The 12,640-nt window shown below is 37.8% G+C and overlaps 1 protein-coding gene across 1 annotated transcript in view; it reads right to left on the bottom strand.

Moving 5' to 3' along the window:
• The window catches only part of dnpep (aspartyl aminopeptidase), a 63,826-nt gene extending 51,520 nt beyond the window's left edge, over nt 1–12,306 (bottom strand). The window contains exons 1-2 of the mRNA XM_059967589.1: nt 12,226–12,306; nt 2,767–2,857 (exon numbers count right to left, since the gene is read on the bottom strand). Coding sequence (XP_059823572.1) covers nt 2,767–2,857; nt 12,226–12,231 — 97 coding nt within the window. The 5' untranslated portion in view covers nt 12,232–12,306. The remainder of the gene's footprint in view (nt 1–2,766; nt 2,858–12,225) is intronic.
• Nucleotides 12,307–12,640: the final 334 nt, after the last annotated feature.

Here is a 12,640-nt window from a genome sequence, read left to right as displayed (position 1 = left end):
AGTATCTCATACTGCTGATCTCCTTGGATTTTCATGTATAATCTCTAGAGTTTATGGAGTACCATGCAAAAAACACCCAGCGAGCAGCAGTTCTGTAGGTGGAAGCACTTTGTTAAACACAGAAAACCTACAGGACAATACAGGCCTTTCAGCCCACAAAGCTGTGCTGAACATGTCCTTACTTTAGAATTACCTAGGGTTACCCACAACCCTCTATTTTTCTGAGCTCCATGTACCTATCCAAAAGTCTCTTAAAAAACCCTATCGTATCCACCTTCACCACATTCCATGCACCCACCACTCTCTGCGTAAAAAAACTTAAATCCTGACATCTCCTCTGTACCTACTTCCAAACACCTTAAAACTGTGCCTTCTCAAGCTAGCCATTTTAACCCTGGAAAAAGCCTCTGACTATCCACACGATCAGTCCCTCTCATCTTATACACTGTTAATGAGAGAGATTAGAGGATGGCCAGACTGGTAACTCAAATAACATGTGGTGTACAGAAGAGCATCTCTGAACACACACTATGTTTTTTTTTTAATTTTTTATTAGTTTTTCAAAACATTTTACAAATTAAAAACCCAAAATCCCAATGAGGAACATTAAAACAGTGCAAAATTAAGCATACAATAACAATATGCTACAAAGGAAGAGAATTTAACAAAAAAAAGCACCTAAATTAAAGACAAGTAAGCTTAGTGTCCTCCCCAAGCCCCACAACACAAGAAAAAAACAACAGCAACTCCAGACCAACCACAACACAATATAGAGAGTATAAGTCAGGACAGCCAAACTCCCGGACTGTGAATACACTCAGCAACAGAGGATAATAATGCCTTCTACCAGAGAAAAAAAAAGGAGCTGAAAGCAAGGGACCAAAAAGAAAAAAAAAACCCTAGTCAAGAGGAAGGTTATGAAAGTACTCGATAAAAGGACCCCAGACCTTATGGAACTTTAGATCCGAATTGAGAATTGAATAATGAATTTTTTCGAGGTCCAAGCAGGCCACGATGTCGTTAAGCCATTGAGCATGAGTGGGTGGGGCAACATCTCTCCATCTGAGGAGGATCAAGCGTCTAGCCAGGAGAGAGGCAAAGGATAATATTCGGCATTTGGTCGGACCCAGACATAAATCTGTCTCACCCCAAAAACCGAACAGAGCAATTAAGGGGTTTGGTTCTAGGTGCTGATTCAGAATACATGATAACGTAGTGAAGACATCTTTCCAGAATTTCTCCAAGCTAGGACAGAACCAGTACATATGGATGAGAGAGGCCACGCCCCTCTTGCATTTATCACAGAGCGGACTAACGCTAGGGTAGAGTCTTGATAGTTTAGATTTAGACATATGGGCTCTATGAACAATCTTAAACTGTAAAAGGCAGTGGCGAGCACAAAGAGAGGTTGAGTTAACCGATTTGAGAACTGAATCCCAGCTCTCCTCAGATAAGGAGATATTTAAATCCTGCTCCCAGGCCATCTTGATTTTATCCATGGGGGCCCGTCATAAGGCTGCTAGTTTATCTCGGATGATTGATATTAAGCCTCTACCTAGTGGATTCATGGAAAGAAATAGGTCCATAGCATTTTTCGCAGGCATTTCAGGAAAGTTAGGAGCAAGAAAGTGTCGGATTTGGAGATATCTGAAAAAATGAGCATTGGGCAGATTGAACTTAACAGAGAGCTGCTGAAAAGAGGCGAAGCGATTATCAATGAAAAGATCTTCAAAATGTCTAATGCCCTTCCTATACCAAACCTGGAATGCTGAATCTATGTAGTAGGTAAAAAAAAGGTGATTATGAGCAACAGGGCTGGAAACAGAAAACCCCTGGAAACCATAGCATTTCCTGATCTGAGCCCATAGACGCAAAGTGTGTCTAACAAGAGGATTAGCTATTGATCTGGGCAGACTACTAGGGAGTGCAGAGCCATGAAGTGCAGAGATAGATAATTCTTTAGTGGAGCTCAACTCCATCGCCACCCAGTTAGGGCACTCGGGTTGGCCATGGAAGAAAGACCAAAAGGTAGCACAACGTATATTAGCTGCCCAATAATATAAACGAAAGTTTGGTAAAGCCATGCCACCCTCTTTTTTTAGATTTTTGGAGATGGATTTTATTAATTCTAGAGCGCTTATTCTGCCACAGATATGACAAAATAATAGAGTCTAAGGAATCAAAAAAAGATTTTGGAATAAAACTTGGGATAGATTGAAATAGGTATAAAAATTTGGGGAGAACATACATTTTAACAACGTTAATATGACCTACCAAAGACATAGATAGAGGTGACCATTGTACCAGACTCTGGTTTATAGCATATGAAAGATTGGCAAAGTTTTCAGGAAAGAGATCTTTAAACTTCCTTGTGACTGTAATTCCAAGATAAGTAAATTGATTATGGACTACTTTAAAAGGGAGATCACGAAATGTTAGTTCTTGTGCTTCTTTATTAATTGGGAGAAGTTGCACACACCATGTTAAATCATGCAGTGGGTGGGCTACAGCGGCTGAAGACAACAAACATACACTCAGTGCACTTTATTATGTTTCAGAGGTATCAAACAAATTGACTACTGAGCACATGTTCCAAAGTCAAGGGTTCAGACCACAAACATACACACAGTGGCCACTTTATTATGTGTAGGAGGTACCTAATAAAGTGGCCATTGAGTGAAAATTCCAATGTCACAGTGTCAGACAAGAGCAGGTGCCCCACATATCCACAGCCCCAGGTAAAAGTAAAACAACCAGATTACATACCATGATAAGGGGACACCCCTTCATCCACAAAGGCCAGGAACTCCTCAGCAGCAGTCTGCACTGCAGCCTTCAAACCTTTTTTAGCTGCGGTCTGAAAGTTGGAGAGCATAATAAAGTGAGCACCTCAACTGTCGAATGAGCTGCAACATGCCTTCACCACGTCACTGTGGTGAACAACAAAACTGAGCCACAGAAGCTGTGAAGCCCTCAGGAAAATGAATCTCAGGGTTGTATATGGTGACATTCAAGCATTTTGATAATAAATTTACTTTGAACTCTGAAATACAAACAAGAAATTCTGCAGGTGCTGGATAATCAGAGTAACACACACAAAATGCTGGGGGAACTTAGCAGGTCAGGCTGCATCCAAGGAAAGGAATAAACAGTTGGCCCAAGGCCTTCTCATGCCCTCTTCTAGCCAAGTTAATTCTTAAGCTTCTTCCTGGCTACCTTGCAACTCTCTAAAGCCTTGTCTAATCCTTGTTTCCCAAACCTTAACTTCTTTCTTCCTCTTGACCAGATGCTTCACTTCTCTTGTCAACCATAATTCCTCATCCTTTCCCTGTCTCAATAGGATATCCCTTTCCAGAACCCCATGCGGAGGTCACCAGGAGACGCTCATGGAGTGAGTACTGTTTCAAATTCGCTCCATAACCTTTACTTTTCTTAACCTATGATCACCCTTATTTAACTTACTTTTACCTACACCAAACGATTCTTGCTACTTTTTTTGGACTTATCTTTAAGAGTGTACTGTGAATTTTGAAGAAATTAGTACAGAAATGGCTTTGAGATCTAAAGGGCAAGACCCTGGGAAAGATTCTAACCGCAAAGGAAAGAAAAAAAGTCTGATCCTAAGAGCACTGAATTGACTTATGAAATGTTATTGGAGCTTTTAAATGAAAAATTTGAAAAACAACGACAAATTTTCAAACAAGGTATAAAGGCTTTTCAGGATTATATGGATAAGACTGATTCAGTAGTTAACCAGCAGCAAGCTCTAATCACAACTTTGCAAGAGGACGCTCGGAAGCGAGACTTGATAAATTGAAAAACTGGAGCAGAAATTATCTTCAACGATTAAACAGGTGGAAACACAAAGCCAAGAGTGTCGACTTTGAAAATCGGTCCAGAAGACAGAACTTATGCATACTTGGTCTCCCGGAAGGTATCGAACAAGGGGACCTCTAGAAGTATTTTGCTCAACTTTTAAAGGATGCGTTCCCTTCTGTATTCCCAGACAGTCCTCCGTTACTTGATCACGCTCACAGAATTATGCGCCGATCATTAAGTTCTTCATCTAAACCACCTGTTGTAATTGTCCGATTTCATTATGTGCATGTCAAAGAGCAACTTATTCGTGTGGCTCGGCATTTAGGGATGGTTAAATTCAAAGATTTCGAGTTTAGATTAGTGGAGGATTTTAGCCCAGAAGTAATGAAGGCAAGGCTTCTTTTTAAACCTCTGATGTCCAAATGTTATGAGAAAAATCTAAAACCAGCGCTTTTATACCCTGCGAAGCTTAGAATCTCGCCGCCGAATGCACCACGGCGTGTTTTTCTCTCCACATCTGAAGCTCAAAGCTTTCTGGTTGAGAACTACCCTACTGCTTCGGATTCTCGACTCTAATAAATGAGTGATTTTGAACGTTACAAGATAGTTTTTGTTTCCAAAACCAGATATTGTTTCTGGCTATTGGTGTAGGTTTATTCTATATTTTAATTATAGTTTTTTTTTCGATGTACTAATCTTATTTTACTTACTTTAATCACTGTACTTTATTTTTGGTCATTATTATTAACCCTTTGAAGGTGAATTTTTTTAACGGTTTGATATATATCCTTTTCATTTTTTGTGTGACTAAGATGGCGGTTTCTTCTCTAAAATATTTCTTGCTTTTTTTTATTTCGTCTTTTTTTCTCTCGTCTTCTTCCTATAATGCATTTCTTATCACATTTTAACTTTTTGTTTGAGTTTTAACCCATTTATAAGTTACTAGTGTTTATATTCTTTTTGTTTTTTACTAGCAACTATATTAAGAAGTTTGCTTTAGTATAGTGATAATTACTTTTTTGGAGTTTGGGTGGATCTTTTTTTCTCTCATTTATATATTTGGAGTTGCCTTCTGCTGACATTGGGGTAGATTTAGTATCATTCCTTTTTTCCCCCAGCCTTCTCCAGGTTTGGGTTGGGCTTTTTCTTCGTGGGTGGGGGGGTGGGGGTCTCTTTTCTAAATCTATTGTTCTTTTTACCAGTTTTTTTTAGTTTTTTTCTTTTGGGCTGATTTTAAACTACTAAAATGTCCGCTATGTTGTCACTTCCGGGACCGCATCTTATTTTTGTTCCTCTTCCAGTTCATAATTCCAGTTCATAGTTCCAGTTCATAATTTGGTTAACTCTTTATATACCAAAGGGTTGATTTTGGAAATATGGCTCAGACCATTAATTTTGTCTCTTGGAATACTAATGGCTTAAACCATCCGATTAAATGGAAAAAGATTTTCAAAGTATTCCAAAGACTGAATGCACATATTATTTTTGAACAAGAAACTCATGTGAAGAAAGAGGACAATCAACGTTTTTTTTTTAGGTTTTGGAGGGGTTAACAGTACCATTCGAATTCGAATGCCCATGCCAAAGTAAAGGGAGTTTCAATTTTTATTGACTCCTCTATTACATTTATCCAACGCGATATTATTTCGGATCCAAATGGTAGATTTTTGTTAATTACTGGGTTACTTTTTAACAAAAAGGCTTCTATGGTTAATGTTTATGCTCCAAATGTGGATTATCCTGATTTTTTAAAGTCCTTATTTACTTCTCTACCTAATCTGAATGAATATATGTTGTTAATGGGTGGTGACTTTAATTGTTGTTTAAATCCTTTGCTGGACAGATCTATATCCACTCAGACTTTACCAAATAAGTCAGCCACTTACATTAATTCTTATTTGACTGATAATGGAATTTTTGATATTTGGAGATTTCGGCATTCTAAGGACAAAGAGTTTTCATTTTCTCACATGTTTATCATTCTTACTCGAGAATTGATTATTTTTTTATTGACTCATTTTATTCCATCTGTAATTGGTTGTAATTATGATATTATAGCCATCTCAGATCATGCTCCATTGAAACTTTCTATTAAATTTATGGATACAGCTTCTAGTGTTAGGCAATGGCGATTTGATTCTACCTTACTGCAAGATCCGGATTTCATTAAATTTATGAAGGAACAGATCGATTTCTTCTTTTCAACTAATTCCACGGATGATATTTCTTGCGGAACACTTTGGTACACTTTTAAAGCATATATATGTGGACAGATTATCTCCTATTCTGTTGGTTTGAGAAAACGTATTAAGAAGGAAGCTCTTTTATTGGTTGATAAAATTAAAGAAATTGACAAGAAATATTCGACTGCTCCTGGTAAGGAGCTTTACAAACAAAGGGTTGAACTTCAAATGGAACACAGTTTATTACTTACATCTTCGATTGAAAATCAATTAATGAAAACCAGATCTGATTTTTATATACATAATGATAAATCGGGTAAACTGTTAGCTAATCAATTGAAGAATGCTTTGGTTAAACGTCAAATTATTAAGATTCGTCAACAGAACGGTGAATTGACGGTTAACCATGATGAGATAAATCTTTTCAAGATTTTTATACCTCCCTGTATCATTCTGAATTCCCTCATGATCATAATACCATGTATGATTTTTTTGGGAAATTGAATTTTCCAAAATTATCATCAGATGATCTTTCAATATTAGAAACTCCTATTACGGATGCAGAAATTAAAGGGGTTATTTCCTCTATGAATTCTGGGAAAGCACCAGGTCCAGATAGGTATACAGTGGAATTTTTTAAGTGCTTTTCCTCTACTCTTTCTCCTTGGTTATGCAGGGTTTTTGAAGAAGCGATTAGATTGGGTAAACTGCCACAACCTTTTTATAGAGCTTCCATTTCTTTAATATTTAAAAAAGATAAAGACCCTACTGACTGTGCATCCTATAGACCAATATCCTTATTGAATGTAGATTCCAAGATCTTTTCCAAGTTACTGGCGTCCAGACTGGAGAAGGTATTACCTCAAATTATCTCAGAAGATCAAACTGGTTTTATTAAAAATCATTATTCTTTTTTCAATATTAGATTATTGAATATTGTTTATACTCCTTCACATAGCACCTCAGAATGTGTCATTTCATTAGATGCGGAGAAAGCATTTGATAGAGTTGAATGGCCATACTTATTTACTGTGCTTGAGAAGTTTAATTTTAGTCCGACATTCATTTCCTGGATTAAACTGATATATCATACTCCAGTAGCCTCGGTTTTTACTAACAATCAAAGATCTCCCTTTTTTCGTTTATTTCGGGGTACTAGACAAGGCTGTCCTCTTAGTCCATTATTATTTAATATTGCTTTAGAACCTTTGGCAATTGCTATTAGAGAATCACCGAACATTTTTGGCATTACTTGTGGGATGGAAATACATAAGTTATCATTATACACAGATGATTTATTATTATTTATTTCTGATCCTGAGAAATCCATTCCTGCAGTTATATCATTGTTGGTTCAATTTAGTAATTTTTCCAGGTATAAATTAAATCTTAATAAGAGTGAATTGTTTCCTTTAAATAGACAGGTTCCAATTTATGGAAATTTACCTTTTAAATTAGTTAATGACTCTTCTACATACTTGGGGATTAAAATTACTAAAAATTATAAGGAGTTATTTAAGGTTAATTTTTTACCCTTAATTGATCAGATTAAATGTTTGTTCACTAAATGGTCACCATTATCTTTATCTCTGATAGGTCGGATTAATGCTATTAAGATGATTATTTTACCCAAGTTTTTATATATATTTCAAGCGATACCAATTTTTATTCCAAAATCTTTTTTGCTAATGTTGATTCAAAAATTTCTTCATATATATGGCAGAATAAAAATCCTAGATTAGGTAAAAAAATATTTACAGAAGGCAAGGAAGGAAGGTGGATTGGCATTGCCTAATTTTAGATATTATTATTGGGCAGTTAATATCTGATATTTGATATGTTGGTTAAAGGATTGGGATTTATCTCTGTACAAGGATTTTCATTGGGTTCTATTTTAGGGTCTTCTCTTCTCTTTGCACTTTCTAAATTGCAGAAACAAATTGACAATCCGATAGTTAAACATACTTTACGTATATGGTTTCAATTTCGGAAATTTTTTGGGTTGAATCAGTTTGTTTTAACTATTCCTATTGTATCCAATTTCTTTTTTTATCCTTCTATTATAGACCAAGCTTACTCAGCTTGGAAGACTAAACGATTACTATGATTTTCTGATTTATTTTTGGATAATTGTTTTATGTCTTTTGAACAATTATCTAATAAATATAATTTGCCTAGGTTTCATTTTTTTTAGATATTTACAGATTAGGAATTTCTTAAATACTGTACTTCCTACCTTTCCAAATCTTGAGTCTTCGGGTATTTTGGAGAATTTGTTAGAACTAAATCCCTCTCAGAAAGGTATAATATCAAAACTCTACAATATAATTATGAAAATACATTCAGAGCCCTTCTGTAAGATTAAAAATGATTGGGAAAGAGAACTTAACTTTACTATCCCTATTGAGAATTGGGATAAAATTCTTCAATTAGTCAATTTATCATCTATATGTGCTAAACATTCATTAATACAGTTTAAAGTTGTGCATAGGGCTCATATGTCTAAGGATAAATTGGCTCATTTTTATTCCTATATAAATCCTATTTGTGACAGATGTCATTCTGAGATAGCGTCTTTAACTCATATGTTTTGGTCATATCCGCTTTTGAAAAAATATTGGAAAGACATTTTTGATATTATTTCCACGGTATTGAACATTGATTTACAACCTCATCCTATTACTGCAATTTTTGGTTTACTCAATGATGGACTCACTCCATTTATCCTCTTCTGCTTGTCGAATGATTGCATTTCTTACATTAATGGCTAGAACATCTATTTTGTTGAATTGGAAAGAAATTAATCCCCCTACCGTATTTTATTGGCTTTCTCAAACTATGTTATGTCTAAATTTGGAGAAAATTAGAAGTGTTGTATTTGACCCTTCTATTACATTTGAAAAGACATGGAGACCATTTGTTCAATATTTTCATATGATGTAATGAGACCCTGTTCCAAACCTATTCGTTTTTCCAGTTTTGATTATACATATGTTGAGAGGATTGTAGTTAGCGACACTGATGATTTTGTATTTTTTTTTATAGATATTATAAACAGCCCATTTTTTTCTCTTTTTTTCTTCTTTTTTTCTCTTTATTAGTTATTAGGTTGTTAGATTAGTTTTTTCTAGCATAATTTTTTTTCTTTTTCTTTTTTGTTTTTTTTAATATATATTATGATATAACCTAGTTTTGCTTTGTTTATATGTTATTTGTATCATTCATGATTTGGGAAGACTTAATTATATTGTAACTATTGCTTGTGTATCCTTTCATGTTCAGTATAAATTTGTAAGTTTGTAATCCCAATATATATTGATAATAATAAAAAGATTGAAAAAGAAAGCAAGAACCCCATGCAAATACTCCTAAAACAAGCTCCATGTCTGAGTACATCTGTCCTCAATTTATGCTCACAATTTCCTGCCGAATAGCATCAGAATTTGCCTTCCCCAAATTAAATTCTTTCCCCATACCATCTGCTGCTATTCCTGTCCAAGATGGAGGTAAAGGTCAGGGAATTGTGGTCACTGTCTCTGAAATGCTCACCCACCAAAGAGATCTGTCGCCTGACCAAGTTCAGTGCCTAGAATCTGATCCTAATTGGCCTGTTTTACATACAGAAGTTAGGAATCCTTCCTAGACACACCTAAAAAATTCCATCTCATCTAAACCTTTTGCATTGAGGAGGGTGCCAATCAATATTAGGGAAGTTGAAGTCACCCACAAAATTATTTTTGCATATATCATCTTCACCTGTGTACTTTCAACAAGACAGAATCAGAATGTCCCTCCCCCAATGGTTGGCTTCTCCAGCCAAGAAGTATCACTGGAAAGCAAATTGTGAGCAGATATTTCCAGAAGATTGGTTCTCAATTGAACTAATATCTACTATATTCATGTAATGTCATGGCTGCTGAATAATCATGAACAGTCACCCGCTCCCTCAAACCTGTGAACATTTCTACCAGGTTAGATGATGATAGCAAGTGTACCGGAACACTACCCATAAGACAAAGGAACAGGATTAGTTTCTTTGTCCAATGAGTCTGCTCTACCTTTCAATCAGCCCTAATTTATTTTCCTTCTCAACCCATTCTTCTGCCTCCTTCCTGTAACCTTTGATGTCCTGATCAGCAACCTATCAATCTCTGCTTCGAATATGAGTTCTGTTGCGATGAATTCCACTGATTCACTCGCCTCTGCTTAAAGAAATTGCTCATCTCTGTTCCAAAGGGACATCCTACCATTTTGAGGCTGCCCCCTCCGGGTCTGGAATCCCCTACGATTGGATGGGACACTCAGACCCAGTTTCCTCCTGGTGCTCTGCTTTCCTCAAACATTCCAAAGTTGTATAGGTTAGTTGGCAAGTTGCAGACAAACTGCGTTGACACCAAAAGCATGGTGAACTTGCCACGCCCAATGGTTGCTTCCATTTGATAGGTGAGGCTAGAACTAGGGCAGGCAGTAGCATAGTGGTTAGCATAACACTTTACAGCACCAGCACTGTTCAATTCTTGCCGTTGTTTGCAAGGACAATGTGACCCCGTAGGGTTCTTCCCATGCTTCAAAGGTGTACAGGCTAGGGTTAGGTTTTTTGCATGTTGTGTTTGTTTCAGAAGCATGGCCACATTTGTGGCCTGCCCCAAGCACGTCCTCGGACTGTGTTGGTCATTGACACAAAACAAATGCATTTTACTCTATACTCCAACGTACATGTAATAAATAAAGCTAATCTGAATCTGACAAACTCACTCACCCGCCCAGCATGGACTGCAACAGACAGTCAAAACTGCTCATTGACATCTACTCAGGATGAGCACTCAATGCCAGCCCCTTTACAGATACTTGCATCATTGAGGAATAAAAACAGTTTAAAGCAGAACATGGAAATTCATTTTGAGCTGAGAGTTTTACAGTATGGAAACAGGCCATTAGGCCCACCTCAAGTTCAATTGTCACTCTATCACAAACATGTATACAGCTAATAAAGCAGCGTTCCCCAGGGCCACCTCTCCGAGGATCGTCACCTTGTTGCGGTGGAGAGGCTTGGAGTTTCTGATTGATATCACCTGGAGCATAGCTCCTTAGTAGGGTCACCCACGGTAGCAAAGTCAAGGGGAAGGTTCCAGCAAAAGGGCAATCCAACCAAGAACTCAACACTTGAGGTGACAAAAGATGGTGGATTACAATGACATTCTCCCTGCATGCAACCACAGGAGGAAGGCTGCAGCAATAAAGGGTCCCCAGTCATCTTGCATTCCATGCCGCTGCCCCCTTACTCTGATGTGTGGCCGCTAGTATTTTTTATATATTGCACTGTGCTGCTGCCTCAAAACAACACATTTGATGGCATGTGTCTGTGCTAACAGTAATTCTGATTCTTTCCTCACAGGTACTGCCTGTCCTTTGAGCATCTCAAGCCCTCTCAAAAAGAATACACACCCTGAAATGAAAACAAACACTGGAAAGCTTGCAAACCCGACAGACTAGTTACATTCCAATACTCCGAATTCTCCTTCTCCCTATTATTCTACACTTCTTGCTGCCTCAGCAAGTAAAGCAACCAACATTGTCAAAGTCCTACCCACCCTGAACATCTTCTCTTAAGATGCAAAAGCCTGAAAGCACCTAACACCAGACTAATGGACAGCGTCTATCCTGCTGTTATCAGACTCTTTATTAGTTTCCTAGTAAAATAAGATGGACTCTTGACTTCGTGACCTTTGCACTGTATTATCTAACTGATTCTGATTTTCTGCATTGTGCTGTAGTTTTCCCTTGCACTGCCTCCAACACCTGGTTGTCATGAAATAATCTGTATGGGTCAAAGTCTTTCATTGTACCTCGATACACGTGACAGTAATAGAACAATTTACACAGTTACTATCAAATTAGAATTTTTTTGCTGAATATACTAGACTTTGCACTATTCTGTACTCGTTCCCTTGTCATTGTAGTTATCATTACTATGTACACTGATTACTTCATACAAACTATAGATTTCATTACACTATGATGCATTCGGCAATAAATTAACCTGAGACAGACTGTGCTGACTCTGTCAGCAGTCACCCGGCGACCAGGCCTGCGGCTATTCGGCCCAGTATCAGCCTGCCGACCCCGCCGCCGGTCTCAAGTCATCAGTTCCCTTCGCAAAAGTGAGGAGACTACTCCCCCCATCGCAGCGGGGATGCCAGCCCGAAATCTCAACGCCACTCACCTGCATCGCCGTTACCAGCTCCGTGTCCCGGCTCAGAAACAGGGCCGGGCCTGGACTACTACTCAACCAATCACGCAAGAGGCAGACGTAACAACGATTGACCAATCGCAGGTGGAAGGCGTGAACCAAAGTTCAATCGCCCAATCCGGCAGTCACTCTGCCGGCGTGACCGGGCCATCGAGAGGACTGACGTTAATTAAACCAATCCTGCGGGGTCGGAGCTGTATTCCGATCAACTATTCGAAAGTTAGAATGTCAATCATTTATCACACTACGGGGGCGAGAACGAAAGGACTACTTATCCAATCCTGCAACTGCGCTTGACGTTCTGCCAATTAACCAATCCGCCGGGAGGCGTGAACAAGATGTTAATCAACCATTCGAGCGAGGGGATGTCAGTTATGATGATGGACAA

This window comes from Hypanus sabinus, chromosome 4, assembly GCF_030144855.1.
Source record: "Hypanus sabinus isolate sHypSab1 chromosome 4, sHypSab1.hap1, whole genome shotgun sequence".
NCBI lineage: Eukaryota > Metazoa > Chordata > Chondrichthyes > Myliobatiformes > Dasyatidae > Hypanus > Hypanus sabinus.
This window is presented reverse-complemented; position numbering and strand designations above follow the sequence as displayed.